The sequence below is a fragment of the Capra hircus genome, chromosome 7, assembly GCF_001704415.2.
Source record: "Capra hircus breed San Clemente chromosome 7, ASM170441v1, whole genome shotgun sequence".
Lineage (NCBI taxonomy): Eukaryota > Metazoa > Chordata > Mammalia > Artiodactyla > Bovidae > Capra > Capra hircus.
In genome coordinates, this window is record NC_030814.1 from 101252368 (window position 1) to 101278768 (window position 26401).

General features: G+C 44.9%; 1 protein-coding gene across 2 annotated transcripts; it reads left to right on the top strand.

Moving 5' to 3' along the window:
- On the top strand, positions 1-26401 carry LOC102182119 (phylloquinone omega-hydroxylase CYP4F2-like). 2 transcript variants are annotated; one of them, XM_005682153.3, is made up of 13 exons: positions 1-46; positions 436-663; positions 2561-2705; positions 5719-5772; positions 5866-5993; positions 7591-7712; positions 18468-18738; positions 19833-19899; positions 20071-20200; positions 22747-22880; positions 22976-23040; positions 23223-23305; positions 23718-24296. In XM_005682153.3, exons 2-13 carry the CDS (start codon positions 466-468, stop codon positions 23890-23892), a joined length of 1572 nt encoding a protein of 523 aa, XP_005682210.2. In that variant the 5' UTR covers positions 1-46; positions 436-465; the 3' UTR covers positions 23893-24296. The 2 variants fall into 2 exon arrangements, with proteins under 2 accessions (XP_005682210.2, XP_017906815.1); XM_018051326.1 differs by lacking the exon at positions 1-46 and adding an exon at positions 26339-26401 and having other exon boundaries at positions 242-663; positions 23718-23800.

A 26401-nucleotide genomic window follows, 5' to 3' on the forward strand; every position in this document is an offset into this window, starting at 1 on the left:
GCCACTCCTGACACAAAGTGCTAGGTTGGGAGACAAGAGGCAGGTGGTGAGGAGGCGGCGGGGGCGGGGGGGGGGGGATGCCATAGCCAGGGATGGGGAAGACTGCCCTAGGCAGTGGCTCCAGGCAATAAACTGGCCTGGGAAGTGAATACACACAGTCTGTGTGCATGTCTTTCTGTCTCTCTCTCTTTGCCTCTCTGTCTTTCCTCTGAATTTCTCTGGTTCTCCCTTTCCTCTCCCAGCCTCAGTCTCTCTCTCTCCCTCTTCCTCTGAATTTCTGTTTCTCCCTCCCCTCTCCCAGCCCATCTGCCTGTCTCTGACCCCTTCTTGCCCGTTCCCATCACTCTCCATCCCTGCCCCTCACTCCCTTGCTCCTCTCCCTCTTTCCATCTCTGCCTCACAGCTCACCATCACTGTCTCTTCCTTAATCCTCAGGACTCACCCTCCACCCCATCTGACCGCAGGATGCTGGAGCTGAGCCTGTCCTGGCTGGGGCTCAGGCCGGTGGCAGCCTCCCCGTGGCTGCTGCTGCTGCTGGTTGGTGCCTCCTGGATCCTGGCCCGCATCCTGGCCTGGACCTACACCTCCTACAACAACTTTCGCCACCTCCGATGTTTCCCACAGCCCCCAAAACGTAACTGGTTCTTGGGTCACATGGGCCAGGTGAGTGTGAGCAGCAGGACAGATCCAGGGGATCGGGTTGGATGGACTTCATGAATAGGCCTCAGGGTTTGGGCTGGGGTCTAGGACATCAGAGAAGCCAGGGAGGCCAGGGAGCCCCCTCTTCCCTCCCTCCCTCATTCCTCTGCTCTGCCTTTGAGACCTTCCCCACATCCTGTCTTTCCAGCCCTAGCCTGCTTTGGGGTCCATTTCCTACCTGCCTTGCACACATTAGTGCACCTCTGAGTCCAGGCTGCATAGAACCTGGTCCCTTGGCCTCTCCAGTCTGCATGGTGGGCTTGAGACCTCCTCAAGGGTGTTGTCCAGGGTCTGCTCTGCATGTGGCCACTTTCCTGTGTCTTTTCATTCTGAGTTACAGCTTCCTTCCAGGAAACAGCTATCACCTCCCCATCCCCACCTATGGCGTAGAGCTACTCACCCCCTCCCCTTTCAGGGATTTCTCCCTCTTCTCTTACTCCCCCCCAACTAAGAGGTCCCACTGGTCTCCTTGCCCCATCTGGATAAAGTTGATCAACCATTTCCTCTTTCAGAAGCCTTTTTAGACCTTCCTCTCCTCTCCCACTTGTACCCCAGACCTTGAACTTTCATTGGCCTTTCTCATGATAATTGAACAGTGAATTGTCCAGTTACTTATTAACCACCTCCCAATTTGATGATAGTTCTGGTGAGCAGACACTACATTGCCAAGTGCAGGGCTGGCATGCGAAATAAATGCTTGAGGACCTAGGTAATGAACTTTACATCACCTCGCTCGGTCAAAGTCAAATGAATGGGTATCCAGCACCTTCTGCCTAGCAACCCAGCTAAGAGATGAATGCAATTTTTCTTTCCTTTCTGGGATGAGAACTACAATTTGGGGGAGGACTTACTGCAAATTTACTGTTTATTATAGCAACATTGAGAAGGGACATAGATTCTAAAGCCTGCAGGGAAGATTTCCTGAGATTCTGGGTCTTGAAATGGTCTCGGCCAAGTCTGGGGGAAGTAGGAATGTTACAAAGTCACTGCAGTTCTGCTGTCCCCACTAACAGCTTGGCAGTGGGGTCTGGTCTTGGTCAGTCTTCCTTTCTCTAGCCTCTCTTTCTGTGTGACCTCAGATAAGTGACTCTTCCTCTCTAGACCAATCTCAAGTGCTTTGAGTGCTCAGCTGGCCTTTGGTCAGAGGAAAGCAAGTCACAGAGGTGAAAGTGACTTATGTTCACTTGCCAAGAGCATCTGGGGGTGTTTGTCAGACTTGAATGGGGCATCCAGATGGGGAGGATTCTGAGGGTTTCACCAGAAGACAACCCTCTCTTCTACCCCCTTTGGGGAACATGGCCTCTGTTTCTTCTGTGTAAATGGTATGCCCATAAGTTAGACAGGATGCAGAGCCCAGCCAGCAGAGATTAGAGGTGCTCTCCTGATGGATAAACAGAGTTCACATCTGTCCCTTGCAGTAGATCAGGACTGGAAGGTCCTAGAGCTGCAGACCCTTCAGCATGCCAGGAACTGGAGGCTATGTAGATGGAACAGAATATGAAATAAAGTGAGAACAAACCCAGGGAGGAGTCCTGAGGCCACCCTGCTATCCACAAACCTCCCCAGTGGGCATCCCTTCTCCCCAGTGAGCATCTCCTTCTATGGCCACCCCTTGGGGCGGAAATCACTCCCAGGTCAAGAAAAACTTGCCTTCTCAAGCCAAGGTCAGCCTCCCTGTGGGCAGAGAGCCTGTCTTTTCCTGTGCTCTGGGGTATATCCTTGGGACTTGGAAATGCTCCAGGACCCTCTCTCTCCCAGAGGGAAGGAGGAAGCAGAAGTTCCCTCCATCTGTGCAGAATCCCACACACTGTCCGCTGCAGTGGCTTCTTTAAAAGAGTGATGGCTGTTACCTTGCTTGCAGTACCCATCCACGGAGAAGGGCATGCGGGACTTCACCCAGCTTGTAGCCAAGTACCCCCAGGGATTTAGGATCTGCCTTGGCCCTGCCATTCCCATCATCATTTTCTGCCACCCTGACATGATCCGGACTGTCGCCAACGCCTCAGGTACCCATGCAGAGCTTGTGATGGTGGGTGTCATGACACACCTCTGGGCTTCCAGCTTCTTCCTGCCAAGCTTCTATGGGGCCCCTACCAACCCCACTCCACTTCCCCTTGTATCTCTCAGCCATCTTTCTCTTTCCTTCAAATATTCACCAATACCGTTCTCGCTGCCTCTTCCCTCCTTCCAAAGCTGTCTCTACCCTACCCTGGTGTTCTGGATGAAGGACACCCTTAGTCTTGAGGTCACATATCTGGTGTGGTAGGTCAGGACCTGGCCAGAGGAAGATGTTGGTCTGTGACAATGTAGAGAAGAAGCAAGGCTCTCTGCTGGGGCATGCTGGAAGGCTTCCTGGAGGTGGAGTTTCTGGAACTGGGTCTGGAGTGATGAGCAGAAATTTTTTCAAGCAGAGAGTAGAGGGATGTCAATTGCAACCATGGCCTCCCAGACCCCTTTCCAGGTCTGTCCTCATCCCACCCATCCCCTGTCCGAGAGCAACAAACGCTTCTAGCTCGTGCAGAATCTGGGTTGCTATTTCTATGACATCTACCTCTCTGAAGGGTCAGTTTCTTTGACCCAATCCTGGGGCTTGACCACTTCCAGTTTAGTGCCCTCCTTCTCCAGTCCCCAGGAATCTTCCTGAGGAGACTCTACCACACCCTGGCTCCCTTCCTTTGTCCTCTGCCCCTCCCACCCTTCGACAGTCCAAGCAAGCAAGCGGGACAGGCAACATGCTGCAGAAACCTTGGCTCTGACACCAGAATGCTGGGTGAGCCTTGGAAGCACCCTGGCTGCCTCTGGCTGCTGAAGTTATCTTTCATTGTTAGTAGTGGGGAAAAAAACCACCCTACTATGAACTTTGCCACAAAATCAATTGACTTTGAAGTCACTCTCCTTGAGGGTATATTCAGGCCTAGCTGGGCTCCAGATACTAAATAATGTCGTCAGACACCTGTCTTCATCATTTAGTCCCGAGTTCATCTGTGATGGCTTCCTTCTCATCCTGGTTAAGATGAAGCCCAGAAGCTCAATCCCCACAGAAAAGTCAGCTCATTCACAACATTTCTAGGAAAATGATAAGATTTCCTTTAATTTCCCTTGCCAGATTCATAGGACCAGTTCCTGTATCCTCAAGCCTCTGAGTGCCTGGTCTTGGAGGCACAGGGTCCTCTGAGCTATTGTTTTGGGGTTCAGATCAGTTTAATGGCTAAGAACTCAAGCTCTGTGTTTGGACAGACTTGGACTTCCACCTCAGGGTTACTGTCTATGAGAACGTCGGCAAATTACTTTATTATGTAGAGCCAGAGTTTCTCCACCTGGAATATGGGGACGGAAGAGAAGTTGCATGAAAATGGTGTTTGGGGTCCAAACAGGGAAGTCCCCTTTCTATCATGTATCCTTGCATGCATGCTGAGTCGCTTCAGTCATGCCCAACTCTGTGTGACCCCATGGACTGTAGCCCACCAGGCTTCTCTGCTTGTGGGATTCTCCAGGCAAGACTACTGGTGTGGGGGTGCCATGCCCTCCTCCAGGGGATCTTCCTGACCCAGGGATTGAACCCTAACTCTTATATCTCCTGCATTAACAGGTGGGTTCTTTACCACTAGCACCACCTGGAAGCCCATTCTGTACCCAACAGATCCCAGTTCACACAAAGTGCGGGAGGGACCCTGGGAAGAGACTGAGAACAGAGGAGCAGCTGCTAGAGATGATCCATGGGTGCAGGTGTCAATCACTGCCTTGCCAGTCCTTGCCTCTGGCAGCCTAGAAGATTGTGAATTGGGTCCTTTTTGTTCCTCTCCAGATTTGGAGCTAAGAGGAAGGTCTCCTGTACACACAGGGCCTGACCAGCACCTATGGGGATGTGTCCTGCTAGTAGGTCGGCTCCTGGAATGTGATCATCCGCATCTTCCACGCCACCTGCATCAAGCCTGTGCTCTTTGCTCCAGGTAGATGCCTCCCTGGCCACAGCTTGCTTGTTGCCATGGACAAAGTGTTACTTCAGGTGTGTGAGTGACCAGGATGCAAGCAGAGGGGGGAGCGGTAGAGATACCAATGTGTCTCTCTCACCTGGACCCCTCTTCTGCCTGACCCACAGACATATCCACTCATGCCTAGGGCATGTCTGTGTGATGTGGGATGCATGGCCATGTCTGGTCAGGTTTATGTTTCTCCCTGAACTCTGGTTACAGCTGTGACACCTGATATACGTTCACACCTGAGCTCAGAGATTCATATCTGAGGCTCAGCTGTGGCCAAAGATATCTGAAGCATGTTAGGGCCTGACTGGTTCTTCTCTGAGATTGTCTGATTCTCCTGCTGGTCATGTTTGGGCCACATTTGGGGTCTGTCTGAGGTCTGGGACTCAGGGTCACTCTGAGAAATGCCTGAGACCTTATGTGAGTCTCATCTGATGCAGGTTTTAGGGTATGCTTGGGGCACCTGGTTCAGGTATGGTTCAGGTCATCAGTATATTCAAGTCCTGTCTGGAGCCTGCCTGGGGCACACTGAGGTCAGGTCAGATGGTCTTCAGGTCCATGGCAGAGTTGTTGGGTCATATCAGGTTGTGTCATTCATGTTGGGGCCATGTCAGGACATGTTAACACATATGGCCATGTCAGATGTCTCAGGAGAGGTCAGTACTGGGGCAGATGAGGTATCCTTGGTCCCCATAATGATGTTTTGTAGAGTGCTGGGTTATGCCTGTGTCTTCATAACCTGTTGGACCATGTAGGAGCCATGTCAGGGAATGTTGGGGCATGTTGTGTCATATTGGGGTGTGTCTAAGCACACAGAGTTGTGTCTATGGACTCTGCTTTGCTCTTTTCTGGTTTTCAGCCTGGTCTGGTCCCTGCCTTCTGTCATCTCTCCACCTGGCTTCTGGCTTCCTATGCTCTTGATCCCATTCCTGCTATGGAGGGCTCAGAAAGGGCAGATTCCTGGCTGGGATCCTCTATTCCACACAAAAATCCTCCCCTCCCCCTCTCCCTGGCCCCTGATGGTCCTCTTTCATGTCAGCTGCTGCTGCACCCAAGGATGTGATCTTCTATGACTTTCTGAAGCCCTGGCTGGGTGAGTAACTGTTTGTAAAGGGGGGTTGGGGATGACCCTGGGGACCCAGGAGAAGGTCTTCCTTTGCCCACTCCCCGTGCCTATGTCTGCTAGGGGATGGGCTCCTGCTGAGTGCTGGTGACAAGTGGAGCAGGCACCGTCGCATGCTGACACCTGCCTTCCACTTCAACATCCTGAAGCCCTATATGAAGATTTTCACCAAGAGCGCAGACATCATGCATGTGAGTCTCTTGAACCCAGGGTCCCAGCTGGAGTCTTGGGGACAATGGGGACTCAGAGATATTGTTTTGGAATTCTGCCTCTTCTGGGAAGCTTGAGTTCATTGTTCTTTCTGAGCCTCAGTTTCTTCAGCTGTACACTGTGATCCCTGCTTTGCAGGGGGTCAAGACATATGAAGCCATGTCTCTGGCACACAGTAGGTTTTAGTTTCTCTATTTCCATTAGGGAAGCCTTGAAATCTGTGAACACATTTGGTGATAATGATGCACACTGTGTAGTGGTTATTCCTGAGTAACAGCTTTGAAACAATAAGAGTTTAGTATTGACAACAGGACTGTGAGTCAGTTGGCCGGTCCTTGTGGAGGTGGATGGGGCCGCCCATGTATCTGTGATCAGCTGTGGGTCAGTTAGGAAGCTTTGCTGAGCTGAAGTTCTGTGCTCTGTCACATTAAGAGCTTGGCTGACTGCAATTTGATCTAGGACGACCTCCCCTGGGGCAAATGGACTTCCTTTCACGACTGTCTTCCTTTAGAAGGTATCTGAGGCTTGTTCACATCACAGGAGCAGGGTTCCATCAGATTGAGAGGAACTGCAATGTCCCTTGGGATCTAGGTTTGGGATGAGTATCTCATCATTTTCAGCATGGTCTATTGGCCAAAACAAGTCCAGAAGCAGGTCATAAATGAAAGATGGTGAAATAGGCTCCATCTCATAATAGAAGCTTCTGAAAAATTACATTGAAAAGGCTTGGGATATATACATAGGGAAATGAAGGACTAGAAGGCAGGTTTCTGTGAAGCGCTTGGGATTTTTTCCTACATACAAGCTTCAAGTGAGCTTGCCACTGTTTCATGGATTCTGCCAGAATACATGAGATCCTGGGTCAGAGACAAAGGACAGTTTCTTACTTTTGGCACAGCAAACAGCATGTGCTTCTAGTTGGTGGCATTCTTCCTCCATGTCACCAAACCCCATGCAGATGCCACAAGTGGACTTTGATTGCTGCCTGTTCATGTAGCATGTTATATTACTGGGGGTAGGAGTATAGGTTTAGGGACTCTATGAATTTTATAGAATTAGAAGCAAGCTTGATATTTGTCCAGGGGGAGACATAACCTCACCCCTTAAGGTTGTTGCCTATAAATATACCTCTGCAAAATTGTTAAGGTAAAGAATGTAGAGGCCTTGCAATTTTTTTTTTTTTGCATACCTAACATTAAAGGGCAGGGTTACTCAGGGTTCATGTAAGACTACTTCTTTCAACATAGGGGACATTTTCTTAATCAGTTTATCAAAATAAGCAGGAAGAAAGTTAACATTTGCTCTGTACCCACTTTATGCATTAATGTTACCACAGGATACAAAGATGTTGGAAGCAGAGCCAGGATTTAAAAAACCCAGATCTCCTGACTCCTAGCCATGGAGACTTAATGTCCTAACAGTAACAACTTTCACTCCCACCCAAGCCTGGTTCTTCCTGGAAAGGGGAGTCCAGGCCCAGGATGCAGGATCTGGGGGAGTCCATCCAAGTGGTTCTGACTGAGGAGAGGCTCAGAGAAACCAGCTTTCAGCCCTAACACTGTTCCCTTCTCTGTCCAGGCCAAGTGGCAGCGTCTGATCACAGAAGGCCACACCCATCTGGACATGTTTGAACACATCAGCCTCATGACCCTGGACAGTTTGCAGAAATGCGTCTTCAGTTATGATAGCAATTGCCAAGAGTGAGTCTTGGCCAAGGGCCTGGGAACATGAGACATAGACCCAAAGGAATAGATGAGGGAGGGGAGACTGGCTAGGACAATCAGAATGGACTTCCTGGAGGAGGTGGGTCAGATCTGGAAGTTGAACAACAGTAAGGGAAAGGAGGAGACATCCTGTTTTACCTCTTTTTTAAAACATAAATTTATTTATTTTAATTGGAGGCTAATTACTTTACAATATTGTATTGGTTTTGCAATACATTGGCATGAATCCACCATGGGTGTACATATGTTCCCTATTCTGAACACCCTCCCACCTCCCCCCCGCCCATCCCATCCCTCTGGGTCATCATAGTGTACCAGGCCCGAGCATCCTGTATCATGCATCAAACCTGGACTAGTGATTCGTTTCACATATGATAATATACATGTTTCAATGCCATTCTCCCATTTCATCCCACTCTCGCCCTCTCCCACAGAGTCCAAAAGACTGTTCTATACATCTTTGTCTCTTTTGCTGTCTCACATACAGGGTTATTGTTACCATCTTTCTAAATTCCACGTATATGTGTTATTGTACTGTATTGGTGTTTCTCTTTCTGGCTTACTTCACTCTGTACAATAGGCTCCAGTTTCATCCACCTCATTAGAACTGATTCAAATGCATTCTTTTTAATGTCTGAGCAATATTCCATTGTGTATATGTACCACAGCTTTCTTATCCATTCGTCTGCTGATGGACATTCTAGGTTGCTTCAATGTCCTGGCTATTATACACAGTGCTGTGATGAACATTGGGGTACACGTGTCTCTTTCAATTCCGGTTTCCTCAGTGTGTATGCCCAGCAGTGGGATTGCTGGGTCGTATACCAGTTCTATTTCCAGGTTTTTAAGGAATTTCCACACTGTTCTCCATAGTGGCTGTACTAGTTTGCTGCCGGGGTCCAGCCCCGGTGGATCCAGGGTGATTCAAAAGTGGGGACGGAGTCGGCGTCCTGGAAAAAACTTATTTAATTATAGATATAGAGGGAGATTAGAAACAGATAGTGTAGTAGGAGAATTAGTGGAGAAAAGAGGCTGAATAGCTGGTTTACATGAAATCCCAATCACCATCTACGTAGGCCACAGGCGTCTTTTCTTTCTCCCAAAGGAGAGGAGGCACTGAGGCCTCCCCGGTCCGATCTCAAAAACACAGGCAGAATTAGCAGGCTTGGTGAGTACCCACATTTCAGATGGGAATTCAGCCAGGAAAGCGGAGAGCAAGAAAGAAACGACACGGGGGAATCAGTCTTTCCAGAAACTGATCCGATTTCTTTATTTTTCAGGTTTGTTTATGCCTTTTTGTTATACATAGGGATGAATACAGAGTCACATGGGGGTCAGCAGACCTGACCCTTGTCACAATCAGGTGCTTCATATAAAATTATACAAAGGTCTTATGAGTTTCATCATCTTTTAGCCATGAGGTCTGCTGACATTTTACGGCCCTTCCTGATACTGGTCAGTTAACCAGAAAACTTATTTTTCCAGGGGTGATTTTTTCTTAAATCAGGTGCCACCTTCCAAATAAAGTTGCATTCCTATAGGGTGAGTTACAATCAAGAAAGGAATTTACTTAACCTAAGGTTTAACATGATTAATCTTAAAGCTTAATACTTATTTCTCCTATATGCTAGTTATATTCATTATAAGGACAGGAATATGGAGATTTAGCAGCAAGTATTGGCTTTACAAATGTAAACCCTTCACCAATGTTCCTCTTAAGATCTATTTTGTCTTAAGATAGTGATAAAGTTACATAGCATAGTGATTTATAGTGATTTATAACAAAGTACAGTGATCTATAACAAAAGAGAAGATTCATTAACTCAAAAGTCTAGTATTGCTAACATCAAAAACTGCTATATTTCCTTTTCTATATTCCAAATACATTGATTAATATATTCCCAGGTGCCTAAGGATATGGAGGTCTGATGGCAATCATTGACTCATCAATGAAAAAAGCCCTATGCTAATACTCCAAACTCTCTGTGCTGTTTATGGCTGAGAGGCTGTCACACAAGCTAGTCTGTCAGCAGAGAGGTTTGACCTGAGACATCCTTGTCACACCCAGGGCAGGGAATTAGCAGTAATTATTGGCAGGACAAATGAAAAAAACCCTTCACCAATATAATTCCTAATCAACCTACTAATACTATACTAATGATCTAACTTCTCAAAAGAGTCTGTATTTAGAAAGTTTTAAAACATCCCATGCCTCTCACAGTTGGGAGGCTGTAAACAATCACATGCAGCCGGACAAGCCTGATCAGGCAAGCCAGAGAACCTTCAGAGTTAGTAAGTTGAAACACTTTTGTCACGCCCAGGAATTTTTATTAACTGGAGCTGCAAATTAACTCCTTCTCTGAGAGAAATGGTTATGGGGGAGAGCTCCCCGTAAAGTACTCTGGTTTTGGGGGTAGATGCTCGGGAACAGGGGGTTTCCTGAGGCTTGATCACGCCTTTGCGTATGCCAAGCTTCCTTCCTCATGGCCTTTGCCATGGGCGGAGTTCCTCACGCTGGCTCCCAACAGTTTGCATTCTCACCAACAGAGTAAGAGGGTTTCCTTTTCTCCACACCCTCTCCAGCATTTATTGCTTGTAGACTTTTGGATTGCAGCCATTCTGACTGGCATGAAATGGTACCTCATTGGGGTTTTGATTTGCATTTCTCTGATAATGAGTGATGTTGAGCGTCTTTTCATGTGTTTGTTACCCATCTGTATGTCTTCTTTGGAGAAATGTCTGTTTAGTTCTTTGACCCATTTTTTGATTGGGTCGTTTATTTTTCTGGAATTGAGCTGTAGGAGTTGCTTGTATATTTTTGAGATTAATTCTTTGTCAGTTGCTTCATTTGCTATTATTTTCTCCCATTCTGAAGTCTGTATTTTCATCTTGCTTATAGTTTCCTTTGTTGTGCAGAAGGTTTTAACTTTAATGAGGTCCCATTTGTTTATTTTTGCTTTTATCTCCAATATTCTGGGAGGTGGGTCATAGAGGATCCTGCTGTGATTTATGTCAGAGAGTGTTTTGCCTACTTTCTCCTCTAGGAGTTTTATAGTTTCTGGTCTTATGTTTAGATCTTTAATCCATTTTGAGTTTATTTTTGTATATGGTGTTAGAAAGTGTTCTAGTTTCATTCTTTTACAAGGGGTTGACCAGTTTTCCCAGCACCACTTGTTAAAGAGATTGTCTTTTCTCCATTGTATAGTCTTGCCTCCATTGTCAAAGATAAGTTGTCCATAGGTGTGTTGATTTACCTCTGGGCTTTCTGTTTTGTTCCAATGATCTATATTTCTGTCTAAGTGCCAGCACCATACTGTCTTGATGACTGTGGCTTTGTAGTAGAGCCTGAAGTCAGGCAGGTTGATTCCTCCAGTTCCATTCTTCTTTCTCAAGATCGCTTTGGCTATTCGAAGTGTTTTTGTATTTCCATACAAATGGTGAAATTATTTGTTCTAGTTCTGTGAAAAATACCGTTGGTAGCTTGATAGGGATTGAATTGAATCTATAGATTGCTTTGGGTAGTATACTCACTTTCACTATATTGATTCTTCCAATCCATGAACACGGTATATTTTCCCATCTATTTATGTGCTTTTTGATTCCTTTCATCAGTGTATTATAGTTTTCTATATATAGATCTTTTGTTTCTTTAGGTAGATACACACCTAAGTATTTTATTCTTTTCATTGCAATGGTGAATGGAATTGTTTCCTTAATTTCTCTTTCTTTTTTCTCATTATTAGTGTATCGGAATGCAAGGGATTTCTGTGTGTTGATTTTATATCCTGCAACTTTACTATATTCATTGATTAGCTCTAGTAATTTTCTGGCAGAGTCTTTTGGGTTTTCCCTGTAGAGAATCATGTCATCTTCAAACAGTGAGAGTTTTACTTCTTTTCCAATATGGATTCCTTTTATTCCCTTTTCTACTCTGATTGCTGTGGCCAAAACTTCCAAAACTATGTTGAATAGTAGTGGTGAGAGTGGGCACCCTTGTCTTGTTCCTGACTTTAGGGGACATGCTTTCAATTTTTCACCATTGAGGATAATGTTTGCTGAGTGTTTGTCATATATAGCTTCTATTATGTTGAGGTGTGTTCCTTCTATTCCTACTTTCTGGAGGGTTTTTATCATAAATGGATGCTGAATTTTGAAAAGGTTTTCTCTGCATCTATTACGATAATCTTATGGTTTTCATCTTTCAATTTGTTAATCTGGTGTATTACATTGATTAATTTGCGGATATTGAAGAATCCTTGCATCCCTGGGATAAAGCCCACTTGGTCATGATGAATATGATTTTTTTTTTTTGCTAGTGGTTCTCTGTTTATTTATAGTATTTTGCTCCAGCCAATCCCACAAACTACATATTTGATAATAAATGAATATGGAGATCTTTTTAATGTGTTATTGGATTCTTTTTGCTAGAATTTTGTTAAGGATTTTTGCATCTATGTTCATCAGTGATATTGGCCTGTAGTTTTCTTTTATTGTGACATCTTTGTCTGATTTTGGTATTAGGGTGATTGTGGCCTCATAGAATGAGTTTGGAAGTTTACATTCCTCTGCAATTTTCTGGAGGAGTTTGAGTAGGATAGGTGTTAGCTCTTCCTTAATTTTTGGTAGAATTCAGCTGTGAAGCCATCTGGTCCTGGGCTTTTGTTTCCTGGAAGATTTCTGATTACAGTTTCAATTTCTGTGCTTGTGATGGGTCTGTTAAAATTTTCTATTTCTTCCTGGTTCAGTTTTGGAAAGTTGTACTTTTCTAAGATTTTTTCCATTTCTTCCAAGTTGTCCATTTTATTGGCATCTGGTTGCTGATAGTAGTCTCTTATGATCCTTTGTATTTCTGTGTTGTCTGTTGTGATCTCTCCATTTTCATTTCTAATTTTAGAGATTTTATTTTTCTCCCTTTGTGTCTTGATGAGTCTGGCTAATGGTTTGTCAGTTTTATTTATCTTCTCAAAGAACCAGCTTTTGGCTTTGTTGATTTTGGCTATGGTCTCTTTTGTTTCTTTTGCATTTATTTCTGTCCTAATTTTTAAAAATATAAATTTATTTATTTTATTTGGAGGTTAATTACAATATTCTATTGGTTTTGCCATACATCAACATGAATCAGCCACAGGTATACACGTGTTCCCCATCCTGAACCCCCCTCCCTCTAATCCTGGGGTTCTTCATTTCTTCTTTTTGTAGTTGCTTTAGGTGTAGAGTTAGGTTATTTATTTGACGTTTTTCTTGTTTCTTGAGGTATGCCTGTGTTGCTATAAACCTTCCCCTTAGCACTGCTTTTACAGTGTCCCACAGGTTTTCATTTCTATGCATATTTTGATTTCTTTTTTGATTTCTTCTGTTATTTGTTGGTTATTTAGCAGGGTGTTGTTCAGCTTCCATATGTTGGAATTTTTAATAGTTTTTCTCCTGTAACTGAGATGTAATCCTACTGCATTGTGGTCAGAAAAGGAGCTTGGAATGATTTCCAATTGTTTGAATTTACCAAGGCTAGATTTATGGCCCAGGATGTGATCTATCCTGGAGGAGGTTCCGTGTGAACTTGAGAAAAAGATGAAATTCATTGTTTGGGGGTGAAATGTCCTATAGATATCAATTAGGTCTAACTGGTCTGTTGTATCATTTAAAGTTTGTGTTTCCTTGTTAATTTTCTGTTTAGTTGATCTATCCATGGGTGTGGGTGGGGTATTAAAGTCTCCCACTATTATTGTGTTATTGTTAATTTCCCCTTTCATACTTGTGAGCATTTGTCTTACATATTGCGGTGCTCCTATGTTGGGTGCACATATATTTATAATTATATCACTTCTTGGATTGATCCTTTGATCATTAGGTAGTGTCCTTTGTCTTTTCACAGCTTTTGTTTTAAAGTCTATGTTATCTGATAAGAGTATTGCTACTCCTGCTTTCTTTTGATCTCTATTTGCATGGGATATCTTTTTCCAGCCCTTCCCTTTCAGTCTGTATGTGTCCCTTGTTTTGAGGTGGGTCTCTTGTAGACAACATATATAGGGGTCTTGTTTTTGTATCCATTCAGCCAGTCTTTGTCTCTTGGTTGGGGCATTCAACCCATTTACATTTAAGGTAATTATTGATAAGTATGATCCCGTTACCATTTACTTTATTGTTTTGGGTTCGAGTATATAAACCCTTTCTGTATTTCCTGTCTAGAGAAGATCCTTTAGCATTTGTTGGAGATCTGGTTTGGTGGTGCTGAATTCCCTCAGTTTTTGCTTGTCTGTAAAGCTTTTGATTTCTCCTTCATATTTGAATGAGATGCTTGCTGGGTACAGTAATCTGGGCTGTAGGTTATTTTCTTTCATCACTTTAAGTGTGTCCTGCCATTCCCTCCCGGCCTGAAGCATTTCTATTGAAAGATCAGCTGTTATCCTTATGGGAATCCCCTTGTGTGTTATTTGTTGTTTTTCCCCTGCTGCTTTTAATATTTGTTCTTTGTGTTAGATCTTTGTTAATTTGATTAATATGTGCCCTGGGGTGTTTTACCTTGGGTTTATCCTGTTTGGGACTCTCTGGGTTTCTTGGGCTTGGGTGATTATTTCCTTCCCCATTTTAGGGAAGTTTTTAACTATTATCTCCTCAAGTATTTTCTCATGGTCTTTCTTTTTGTCCTCTTCCTCTGGGACTCCTATGATTTGGATGTTTGGGCATTTAACATCGTCCTAGAGGTCTCTGAGATTGTCCTCATTTCTTTTAATTCATTTTTCTTTTTTCCTCTCTGCTTCATTTATTTCCACCATTCTATCATCTACCTCACTTATCCTATCTTCTGCTTCCACTATTCTACTGTTGGTTCCCTCCAGATTGTTTTTGATCTCATTTATTTCATTATTCATTATATATTGACTCTTTTTTATTTCTTCTATGTCCTTGTTAAACCTTTCTTGCATCTTTTCAATCCTTGCCTCTGCTCTATTTATCTGTAACTCCATTTTGTTTTCAATATATTGCATCATTTTCACTATCATTATTCTTAATTCTTTATCAGGTAGATTCCCTATCTCTTTCTCCTTTGTTTGTTTTGGTGGGCATTTATACTGTTCATTTACCAGCTGGTATTTCTCTGCATTTTCATCTTGTTTATATTTCTGTTTTTAGGGTGGCCTTTCCATATTCTGGCAGTTTCTGGAGTTCTCTTCACTGTAGAGTTTCCTTACTGTGGGTGGGGTTGGACCGGTGGCTTGTCATGGTTTCCTGGTTAGGGAAGCTTGTGTCGGTGTTCTGGTGGGTGGAGCTGGATTTCTTCTCTCTGGAGTGCAATGAAGTGAATAGTAATGAGTTATGAGATGTCAATGGGTTTGGTGTGACTTTGGGCAGCCTGTATATTGAGGCTCAGGGCTATGTTCCTGTGTTGCTGGAGAATTTGCGTTGTATGTCTTGCTCTGGAACTTGTTGGCCCTTGGGTGGTGCTTGGTTTCAGTGTTGGTATGGAGGTGTATGGTGAGCTCCTATTGAGTAATGTTCCCTGGAGTCAGGAGTTCTCTGGTGTTTTCAGGATTCAGACTTAAGCCTCCTGCCTCTGGTTTTCAGTCTTATTCTTACAGTAGCCTCAAGACTTCTCCATCTATACAGCACCAATGATCAAATATCTAAGTTAAAGATGAAAAGTTTCTCCACAGTGAGGGACACCCAGAGAGGTTCACAGAGTTACATGAGGAAGAGAAGAGGGAGGAGAGAGATAGAGGTGACCAGGAGGAGAAGAGGGGGAATCAAATAGGACGAGAGTGAGCTAGCCAGTAATCAGTAAGCTAGCCAGTTCCCTATGTGCTCTCCACAGTGTGGATCCTTCAGAGATGTTCACGGAGTTACACAGAGAAGAGAAGAGGGAGGAAGGAGACAGAGGTGGCCAGGAGATAAAAGGGGGAATCAAAAGGTGAGAGATAGATCCAGCCAGTAATCAGTTCCCTAAGTGTTCTCCACATCCCAGAACACACAAAGAGATTCAAAGTTGAGTAGAGAAGAGAAGAGGGAGGGAGGAGATAGAGGCAACCTGGTGGAGAAAAAGGAGAGTCAAAAGGGGGAGAGAGCAGTCAAGCCAGTAATCTCGCTCCCAAGTCAAAATGGGTACTGAAGATTGGGTTCTTAAAGGTACAAAATTGATTAGAAATACCAAAAAGCAAAGATTAAAAATCTAGAGTAGAGGTTGTATTCTCAAATATACAATATTAAAGAAAAAAACAAAGCCATAAAAAATATAAATGTATGAAGTTTGCTTTAAAAAATAGAGTTTTTTTGTGCAAAGTAACAGTAGGTTATAAAAATGAAAATTAAAAGAGTAATAGAGGACTTAAAAATAAAAAATTTAACTTAAGAATGATAATAGTAAAGATATATCTAGGACTTTCTCTGGTGTTGTTGTGGACAGTGTGGGGTCAGTTCATTTTCAGATAGTTCCTTGATCCAGCTTATACTTCTCAAGATCTATAGGCCCCTTCCTATGTAGTTGGTGCTAACTACAGGGTTTTAATCTACTGCACCTGTCACTTCCAAGGCAGTTCCCTCTGTTTGATTTAGCTTCTTCTGTTTGCTGGTCTCGTCAGTGCCTAATTTCCACTCTGACACAAGGGGGCGGTGGTGGACACTTTTTAAGGCTCACTTGTTCAGTCGTGCTGTGGGGAGGGAGGAACACTGCAAACAAATAACACTGGCGTGTGCTCGCAGTGTCTTGGCCACACTAGGTTTGCCCTCGCTCACATCGTGTGTGCTTTCCCTGTCTACACTGCTGAGGCTCTAGGTTGCTCTGCCAGGAACTGTCTGAGGCTGGCCCTGGGTTGTATGCACTTCCCCGGTCTAAGCTGCTCAGGTTCAGGTACTCAGGTGCTCCACAAAGGCACAGACTTATTTGGGCCTGTGTTTTGTGTCCTTCCCAGGTCCGAGCAGCTCAGGTGACCAGGTGCTTGGCAAGCATGGTTGCTGTGACTTATCGCCTCCCCCATCCTTGCTGCTCAGTTTTCTTGGTGTACAATGGGCACACCTTCTCAGGTGTGCTGTGTGTCTCTTCTGGGGAGCTGATCTCTGGCTGTGACCCTCCCAGCAGATGTCAACCATCCAGAATCCCAAGAAGTCTTGGTTATCAATGAAGCCTGCTTGCAGTTGGGTAGATGATGCCTCTCTGGGGCCACAATTGCCCCCTTCTGGCTCCGGCTGCCCTTGCCTGCCTGTCTCCAGTGGGGGATGGCCCAGTCTGCAGCCAGCTAGCTCTGCTCAGTCCTTTGTTCTGTGAGAGGGCCTGGCGGTGTCTTAGGTTAGGGCTTTTCAGGAGATAGCTATCCCACAGTCTCGTTTGCTATCTCAAGTTAGTTCCCTCAGATTGCCCTTGGGGCATTCAGGCCCAGTCTTTACCCTAAGCAATGCAGCCCGTGCCTCCCTGCTCAGCCCCTGCTTGCTAGAGGTGGATGCGGGTGTCTGTGCTGCTTCTTTGCTGGGAGTTACCATTGGGCATGTAATCTGTGGGTTTTGATTATTTATTTATTTTTCCCCCCAGTTATGTTGCCCTCTTAGGTTCCAAGGCTCACCACAGACTTGCCAGTGAGAGCGTTTTCTGGTGTTTGGAAACTTCTCTCTTTTTAAAGATTCCTTTCCCGGGATGGATCTCCTCTGTCCCTACCTCTTTTGTCTCTCTTTTTATCTTTTATATACTTTTTCCTGCCTCCTTTCGAAGACAATGGGCTGCTTTTCCGGGTGCCTGATGTCCTCTGCCAGCATTCAGAAGTTGTTTTGTGGAATTTACTCAGCATTCAAATGTTCTTTTGATGAATTTGTGGGGAAGAAAGTGGTCTCCCCATCCTATTCCTCCGCCATCTTAGGATCCTCCTCCCACTTCCGGAGATATCCTTTTAGGTAGGTAGAATTGCTTGGAAAGTGAGGTTGCTCAGCCGTCTCTGACTCTTTGCAACTCCATGGACTGTAGCCCACCAGGCTCTTCTGTCCATGGGATTCTCCAGGCAAGAATACTGGAGTGGGTTGCCATTTCCTTCTCCAGGGGATCTTCCCGACCCAGGGATCGAACCTAGGTCTCCTGCATTGCAGGCAAACGCTTTAACCTCTGAGCCACCAGGGAAGCCCTTGATAAAAACTAGCAGGCTAAAATGAGCAAAGTGTGTGCAATAGTGAGGAGACACCTTGGAAATAAGTTTGGAGGAGTGGGCTGGGTTATATCTTAAAACCTTCTGAAACCAGACAAAAAGGATAGGAACTTTATCCTGAGGTTTTCAGAGAGCCAAGGAAGATATTTGAGCACACGAAGGTCACGGTCAAAGTTGAGCTTGGAAGATGTCCAAGAGATCATTTGTCAGATGACTCAAGGCCAACTGTGATAGGCACAACATCATTCAACTGTGTTGACAGTGGAAGTAAGGAGCGTAGGGAAGCTGTTATCCCCATTGATCAGCTGGGCGAGGTTAAGGGTCTGAACTGAGTGGACAGTGTGGGGAAGGAGAGGGGAACAGAAACAGGGTGAGAAAGGAGAGAAGCCTGATGTCTAAGCTGTGCTCTAGGTGCCTGGGACATGGAGGCAGCTCACGGAGATGGGATGTGGGTTGAGAGGAGTTTGAAGAGTCACATCTCCTGGCTCATCCCTACACTGTATCTGTGAACCATCTGTTTCTGGAGCCTCAGCTTCCTGAAGGGAGGTAGCCCGCAGCTTCTGGGCTTCCTGTATTTTAAGTGGTGGCTTCCCTTCATGCTCTCATCCTTCAGGAAGCCCAGTGAATATATTGCCACCATCTTGGAGCTCAGTGCGCTTGTGGCAAAGCGGAACCAGCAGATCTTCCTGCACATGGACTCTCTGTACTTCCTCACCCCAGACTGGTGGCGCTTCCGCAGGGCCTGCCGCCTGGTGCACGACTTCACAGATGCAGTCATTCAGGAGCGGCGCCACACCCTTCCCAGTGAGGGTACTGATGATTTCCTCAAGGCCAAGGTGAAGACCAAGACTTTGGACTTCATCGATGTGCTTCTGTTGACCAAGGTGGGTTCCTCTGGGATCTGAGTTTAGGAAGTAAAATGGACTTTGATCTGATCAGAGAACCTAAATAAGATACAGAGGGTACTGGGGAGTCATAGAAGGTGCTTCCGGAAGGGAGGTAGCCCGCAGCTTCTGGGCTTCCCGTATTTTAAGTGGTGGCTTCCCTTCATGCTCTCATCCTTCAGGAAGCCCAGTGAATATATTGCCACCATCTTGGAGCTCAGTGCACTTGTGGCAAAGTGGAACCAGCAGAAAAGTTTTATAGATGATTGTGTGGAATACTGTCTGCAGGGACTGCTAAAACTGTCAAGGGCCTGAGATTTTAGTCTATTTCAAAGTTGATAAGTTAATCTCTCTCTGTGGATTGTATGTATGCAGAACCTTGGATCAGAGCAGAGCATTAATTTCAGTAGTCAGAGTAGCTCTGGTTCTCCATTTGCAAATTCCTTTGAGGGCACCATGATGCTTTTATCTGTACGTGCAGCCATGCTGGCATCACAGCAGAATTACCTCCAGATTTTGAAATTTGGAACCCATACAGGACAGCTAATACTTCTGCCCCTTCTTCCCTATAGTGGGTAGGGAAAGGTATATGGATAGGCATAAGAAGACGGAGAAAGAGAGGGAGAGAGGAGAGAAGAAAAGAGAGATTGTTTGGAGCTTAAATAAATCATCTTTGGTGAGAAAGCAGTCTATGATTTTATAGGTTTAATACCCATTCCCTATCTCTAGGATAAAAAGATCTTTGGGTTTAATCACCAAGCCTGTGAGCAGATGTCTTTGGGGACAATGCTCAATCTCTAGCTTACAAAACAAGTTGCTAGTTGATGATCCTGCAAGCCAGGTGGACATTAACTTTTTTTCTCCAAAATCCCTCATCATGTCAAAACATAAAAATACTAATGGATCATTGATTCCTATCACCAGGCACAACATAGGAGGCAAAGAAATAGAGACATCTGGAGTGGGCATAAGAGGTCTAGGAGTTCAGGGTGGGCTTGGGTTTCTGGATGGATGATGGAAATTCAGAGGTTGTTGCAGTTTAGGCTCAGGGACTATGAGCTAGTGTGATTCTGGGGATTTTGCTTTCTCTTCAGGATGAAGATGGGAAGGGATTATCAGATGAAGATATCCGGGCTGAAGCTGACACCTTCATGTTTGAGGGTGAGAGTCCCAGTGTGGGACTACTTAGAAGGCTGGGTCTCTCTACTCCAGGATGTGGCCAAGGGGACCTTGGACCACTCAACCCCTCCCCATCCTCCCTATGGGAGGGTATTGTCCACTCTCTGGTGCTGAAGTAGCCCAGAGATCCAAACCTTTCTGGATATTCCTCAGGCCATGACACCACAGCTAGTGGTCTCTCCTGGGTCCTGTACAACCTTGCAAAGCACCCAGAATACCAGGAGCGCTGCCGGCAAGAAGTGCAAGACATTCTGAGGGACCGTGAGTCTAAAGAGATTGAGTGGTGAGTGCAAGTCCTCATGGTGCGCTCCTGAACCCCTCGCATTGACTCTGTTTCCTGGCTGGGGATAAGGGAAATTTTGTGTTCATTTTGTCGTTGTTACTTAGTGGGAATAGTAGCAAAGCTCAGAAGCTGGATCTGTTACTCAGCATGGATAGCAGGGCAAAGTTTTCTGGCTTTGGGGACAGAAACTTGGATTTCTGAGATAACTGGTGACAATGTGGGAGGGCAGATGTTGCTACTTAGCACATATTCAGTATGTGAACTTCCCCTCCACTCTGTTACCTTTCTCTCTAAAAATCACATGTTTTCACACATCTTCACTCCATGAGTGTTTGCTGATCTCCTGCCCCCTTTATCCTCATATTATTTAGTCCAGGATTCACATGGAACCCTTAGGGACTAAAGTCATTCACCACTTGTCCAGGGATACCCGCATCTTCCTCCATCCAGTCCCCATTCAACAAACACTGGTACACTGCCTCCCTCTTCTCAGTTCTATGATATCTCCAATTCTTCTAAGTCCCATTCTGTGTCTTGGAGACTCAGGAAGGACCAGACCCAGTCTTGCCTTCCAGGACCTCTCAGCCTGGTGAAGAATAGTCCCAGGTCAGAACACTCCCAGTGTAGATGGCCAGGGAGGGGTTTCGATTTAGAGAGGAAAATCAAAGTTGGAAAAAATGTCCTTAACTTAGATCTTCCAAGATGAGCAGTAGATATTTTGAGGTGCATTTGGGGTGCTCTATGGTCAAGAAATAGCCGGGCCAAAATGAAGAGATGGAGAGTAACAGGGTGTAGGGGAGAAGGGAAGTGAGAGGCAGGAGGGAGGGAGGGGTTTGATTTGTACATGTGACTGACTGTGTAAGGTAGATTAATTAATAATATCAACACACACTACTCCAGAGTGTGGAGTGGATAACCAGTTTTGGATATTAAAATAATATAGTTTAACTATAGTCTGAGATTTTAGTATGGAGACCATATGCACATTTTGTTAAATTAACCTTTGAATACTCTCGTTGCTATGGTGAGTCATATATCCTACCTGGATGGAGAAACATCTATATGTTAACGTGGCATACAGACACTACCATTTCTTGCTACATTTAAACCAGGTAGTTGATATCATTACCATCTTTTCTATTATTTCTCATAGGAAAGTTAATAATGTATGGATATAAATTTCTTGCCCAGTGAGCATGGTAACACTACATATAGAGTGTCATATCAATAGGAAAAATTAAGCCTGTTTCATAAAAGCTCTTATAACAACTGGAGCGCTAGATGGAAAAAATGAATCCAACCTCTTTCTCAAGTCTTATATGAACGTAACATCGACATGAATCAAAGACATAAAATATAAAATAAATGAATCTTAAAGGCTCCAGAGGGCTTCCCAGGTGGCACAGTGGTGAAGAATCCACCTGCCAATGCAAGAGATGCAGGAGACATGGGTTCTGTCTCTGGGTGGGGAAGATCCCCTGGAGCAGAAAATGGTGACCCACTCTAGTATTCCTGCCTGGAGAATCCCATGGACAGAGGAACCTGGCTGGCTACAGTCCATGAGGTTGCAAAGAGTAGGACACGACTGAGTGACTGAGCATGCACAGGCACAAAGGCTCTAGAGGAGGCCATGGGAAATTATTTGTAGTTCTGCAGAAGAGAAGGCCCTATTCTTGATGCAAGTCCAGGAGCTGTACAAGAAGACACTGATATACCGTTGCATGAGAAAGATACAGACCAGGGTGTACATTATACAGCATGCTATGAACACTATATAACTTTTAAAATGCAATACACTCTCCCTGGAAGGATACATAAAACAAAGTTACTTAGGGAAACAGTGAGGAGGGGACATGAGTGTTGGGCCATAAGAGCATGTAGTTTTCTAATTTTGAACTAGTTAACTGTACCATTTATTAAGAATTTAAATCACCACACAAAATGAAGAGGATTAGGGTAAAAACTCAGTCCCCCTTGCTGGATCTTATCTTCAAAGTGTATAGAAGTTTTCTAGTGAATTCTCTTATTTTCTAAATATAAAATCGCTATCTACCAAAAATGACACATTTACCCCCACATTCAAGTGATATTTCTCTCCTCCCTGTCCCCATCTAGTTGCATTAACTAATGTCTGTAGTGCAGTAATAAATAAGAGTAAAAATTGAATCTGTTTCTTTTGCTTCTTACTTATCTACCTTTTGATTTTGTTCTTGATGTAAAGAATAATATATTTTTATACAAGTTTTTGAATATTTTTATGGCTGGATTTTGGGTATGTTGCTCAGAAAAGATTCTGAAAACATCAGACTCAATTTTGTCTGGTTCTTCTGTGATACTGCTTTTCTTTCTATCTTTAAAAAAACATTTAATTGAGGGACAAGGGACAAAGAAAAAGTTGTATCATTTATGTATATGACTTAATGAGTTTGGAGATATTGGATCCATCTGTGATTTTGTTCTGGGCAGAGAGGATCTTATGGGGCACGAGGAGGGCTGGTGGTGTGTCTCTTTTTGCTCCCTGGATAATTGTTGTGGGGGTTCCTTAGGGACGACCTGGCCCAGTTGCCCTTCCTGACCATGTGCATCAAGGAGAGTTTGCGATTGCATCCCCCAGTCACAGTCATCTCCCGCCGCTATACCCAGGACACTTTGCTTCCAGATGGCCGGGTCATCCCCAAAGGTACTCACAATGACTAGGGGAGGAGCTTCCTGGTGAGAAAGAGGGGTAAATGAGGCAGTGAGGACCTAGTTCTGCTGCCCTCTCTTGTTCCACAGGTGTTATCTGCCTCATCAATATCGTTGGGACCCACCACAACCCATCTGTGTGGCCAGACCCTGAGGTGATGCCTCCCTCATGCCATACCTCCATCATCCCTGTCCATTCCCATTGAGAGGCCCGGGGGAGACTACAGAATTCTGATTGGCAAATCAGACATCACCTCCCTCCCATTATACACACATCTGCTTCTCTAAGGATGGATGTCCTGGGAAATCCAATAGCCTTGTCTTGTCTTGCCCCCAGGTCTATGACCCCTTCCGCTTCGAGCCAGAAAACATCAAGGGGAGGTCACCTCTGGCTTTTATTCCCTTCTCAGTGGGACCCAGGTGAGGGTAGTGGGCATCTGAGGTAGAGATGGGGTGGTGTGTTGGGGGTTCTGGGACTGAGATTCCAGACATGACTCTCTGGCAGGGGAGTGGGAAAAATGACGATGGTCAGAGTTTTGGCTCTCCTTCCCTCCCCTCCCCTGGAAGTTATAGGAAAGTGTTTGGGGAATGATAGTGGGTCCAAGGAGGGGGTCTACATTGTGCTGGGAGTCCTGTTTCCCTGCCTGCTGGTCTGTGTCCCTGACTGGGTTTTCAGTCAGGCTCAGACAGTCAAGCCTATGTAGGGGTCTCAGGCAAGGTTCGTATTCTCTATCACTGTGGGTGGGGGTGGGAGTTGTGAGCTAGATTCTAGGAGCGATGGGGCCTGGATAAAGGTTCCCAGCACAGTCAGAGACCTCACTCCGGCCCACAGGAACTGCATCGGGCAGACGTTTGCCATGACGGAGATGAAGGTGATCCTGGCGCTCACGCTACTGCGCTTCCGCGTCCTGCCGGGTGAGGAGCCTCGCCGGAAGCCAGAGCTGATCCTGCGTGCGGAGGGCGGACTTTGGCTGCGGGTGGAGCCTCTGAGCGCAGGCCAGCAATGACACAGCAGCCCCTTCTCTCCTGGAATCCTCCCCGGGTCTAGCCACCTCCCTGAAAATTCCCAGGAATAAAAATTATGTGGTCACTTCTGCGCTAGTCTCATCAAGAGCCAGCAGGGGCGCTTGGTACTTTCTAGGTTCAACAGGACCGGCGTGGCTGTGAACTTGGGAGACAGGAGGAATGTGTGTGGGAGGGAACACTGATGTGGTAGCTGGAGCTCCAGCCTGAGTCATGAGGGTAAGACTACTCGTTAGGGAAGGTTGACCACAGAGCTTGATGCAGCCAGGGTCAGATTCACTCCCTGCTATTGTACTACCAAGGTCACCATCCCAGTCTGCCATTTACTAGCTGTTTTGTTTGAGGGAAATCGTTTCTCTCTCCAAGCCTCATTTTATAGTACATAATAGAAGCCACGTCATTGCTGCTGTGGACACTGAATAAACAAGCATGTGCAAAGTGACTGACTCAATATCTTGTGAGCATCAGTACTCAATAAAAGCTCATTTCCTCCTTTGTTTATGCATCAGTTTCTCAAAATGTTTCAAAGTCATACAAGTCATATTTAAGTTTTGAGACAGGTGGAAACCTGCTGTTGAAGAAAACTATCAGTAGAAGAGTCAGAAAGTAAAAAAAAAAATCCCCATAGTTACATCTATTACACAGTTGCCAGGGGCTTTAATGTGAAGCTGACGTGAAGTTAGATACTGAAAAAACAACTTTTTTCCTTCACAGAGACATGACGCAGGATTTCATTTTTGTCTTGCTGTTCTAGTACGTGGAGACCAAGCAGGTTCACATTAGTCAGAGAAGCTGGATGTGGCAGGAGTGGGACCACTTCCTTCAGCACCTGGGACAGTAGCTGTCCCAGGACTAGGCACCCCCTGCCCCACGACTCAGGCTGCAGGGGATCCTGGGGCAGAGTCCTAGTCTCAGACCCTTTCAGGAGTCTACAAGTTGGGGACAGAAGACTTAATGGCTAACTAATAAGAAAGAAACCCTGTAACATAAAAAGAGCAAGTATTTAATATATTCTGAGCTGAAAATCACATTTGTTTTTCTTTTAAATAAGAGATCTTATTTAAAATGTTTACCTTGTACCCTAAATGATACCTTATCATAGAAGAAAATGTGAATAAAAAAAATAAGAAGTAAAAATCATGTCCATAGCCCAAGCATATCAAAGTAATCACTGTTCATATCCTCTCACACATATTGCCACATTTTAAATGTATATGTAATCCTTATACCAGTAAAAATTTGGCTTTACATCTGAATGTATTACAATTACATCATGTAATCCCCTTTAAAAATGCTGTTTTACTGACTACCAAGCACATGCAAGGATGTTCAACATCATTAGAGGTTCAGTTCAGTTCAGCTCAGTTCAGTTGCTAAATCGTGTCTGACTCTTTGCCACCCTATGAATCGCAGCACACCAGGCCTCCCTGTCCATCACCAACTCCTGGAGTTCACTCAGATTCACGTCCATTGAGTCAATGATGCCATCCAGCCATCTCATCTTCTGTCGTTCCCTTCTCCTCCTGCCCCCAATCCCTGCCAGCATCAAAGTCTTTTCCAGTGAGTCAACTCTTCGCATGAGGTGGCCAAAATACTGGAGTTTCAGCTTTAGCATCAGTCCTTCCAAAGAAATCCCAGGGTTGATCTTCAGAATGGACTGGTTGGATCTCCTTGCAGTCCAAGGGACTCTCAAGAGTCTTCTCAACACCACAGTTGAAAAGCATCAATTCTTCGGTGCTCAGCCTTCTTCACAGTCCAATGCTCACATCCATACATGACCACAGGAAAAACCATAGCCTTGACTAGATGGACCTTCGTCGGCAAAGTAATGTCTCTGCTTTTCAATATGCTATCTAGGTTGATCATAACTTTTCTTCCAAGGAGTAAATGTCTTTTAATTTCATGGCTGTAGTCACCATCTGCAGTGATTTTGGAGCCCCCCAAAATAAAGTCTGACACTGTTTCCACTGTTTCCCCATCTATTTCCCATGAAGTGATGGGACCAGATGCCATGATCTTCGTTTTCTGAATGTTGAGCTTTAAGCCACCTTTTTCACTCTCCTCTTTCACTTTCATCAGGAGGCTTTTTAGTTCCTCTTCACTTTCCGCCATAAGGGTGGTGTCATCTGCATATCTGAGGTTATTGATATTTCTCCTGGCAATCTTGATTCCAGCTTGTGTTTCTTCCATTCCAGCGTTTCTCATGATGTACTCTGCATAGAAGTTAAATAAGCAGGATGACAATATACAGCCTTGACGTAGAGGTTATTGAAATGCAAATCAATTTCTGAATGTGATACTGAGAGGGTAACAGGCAGGAAGGCCAGGGGTCTCCAAACGGAGGAAATAGGGTGCAAGTGTCAGACATTTTTATCTCTCTTAAGCGGCAGGAGGAAACAAACTAGAGATATTTTTTTCTTCTCTATACAGATTTAAAAGGAGGTTTCTTCTAAAATACCGTGTTGCCGTAATGACACCTGGTTTCACCTGAAG

What these genes read in the sequence shown, in the direction of transcription:
- LOC102182119 (XM_005682153.3), top strand. Translation starts at nt 466, where the DNA reads ATGCTGGAGCTGAGCCTGTCCTGGCTGGGGCTCAGGCCGGTGGCAGCC. An exon ending in GACTGTCGCCAACGCCTCAG is followed by an intron (nt 2,706 to 5,718) that starts GTACCCATGCAG and finishes CTTTCATGTCAG; the next exon opens with CTGCTGCTGCACCCAAGGAT. An exon ending in CCCTTCTCAGTGGGACCCAG is followed by an intron (nt 23,306 to 23,717) that starts GTGAGGGTAGTG and finishes TCCGGCCCACAG; the next exon opens with GAACTGCATCGGGCAGACGT.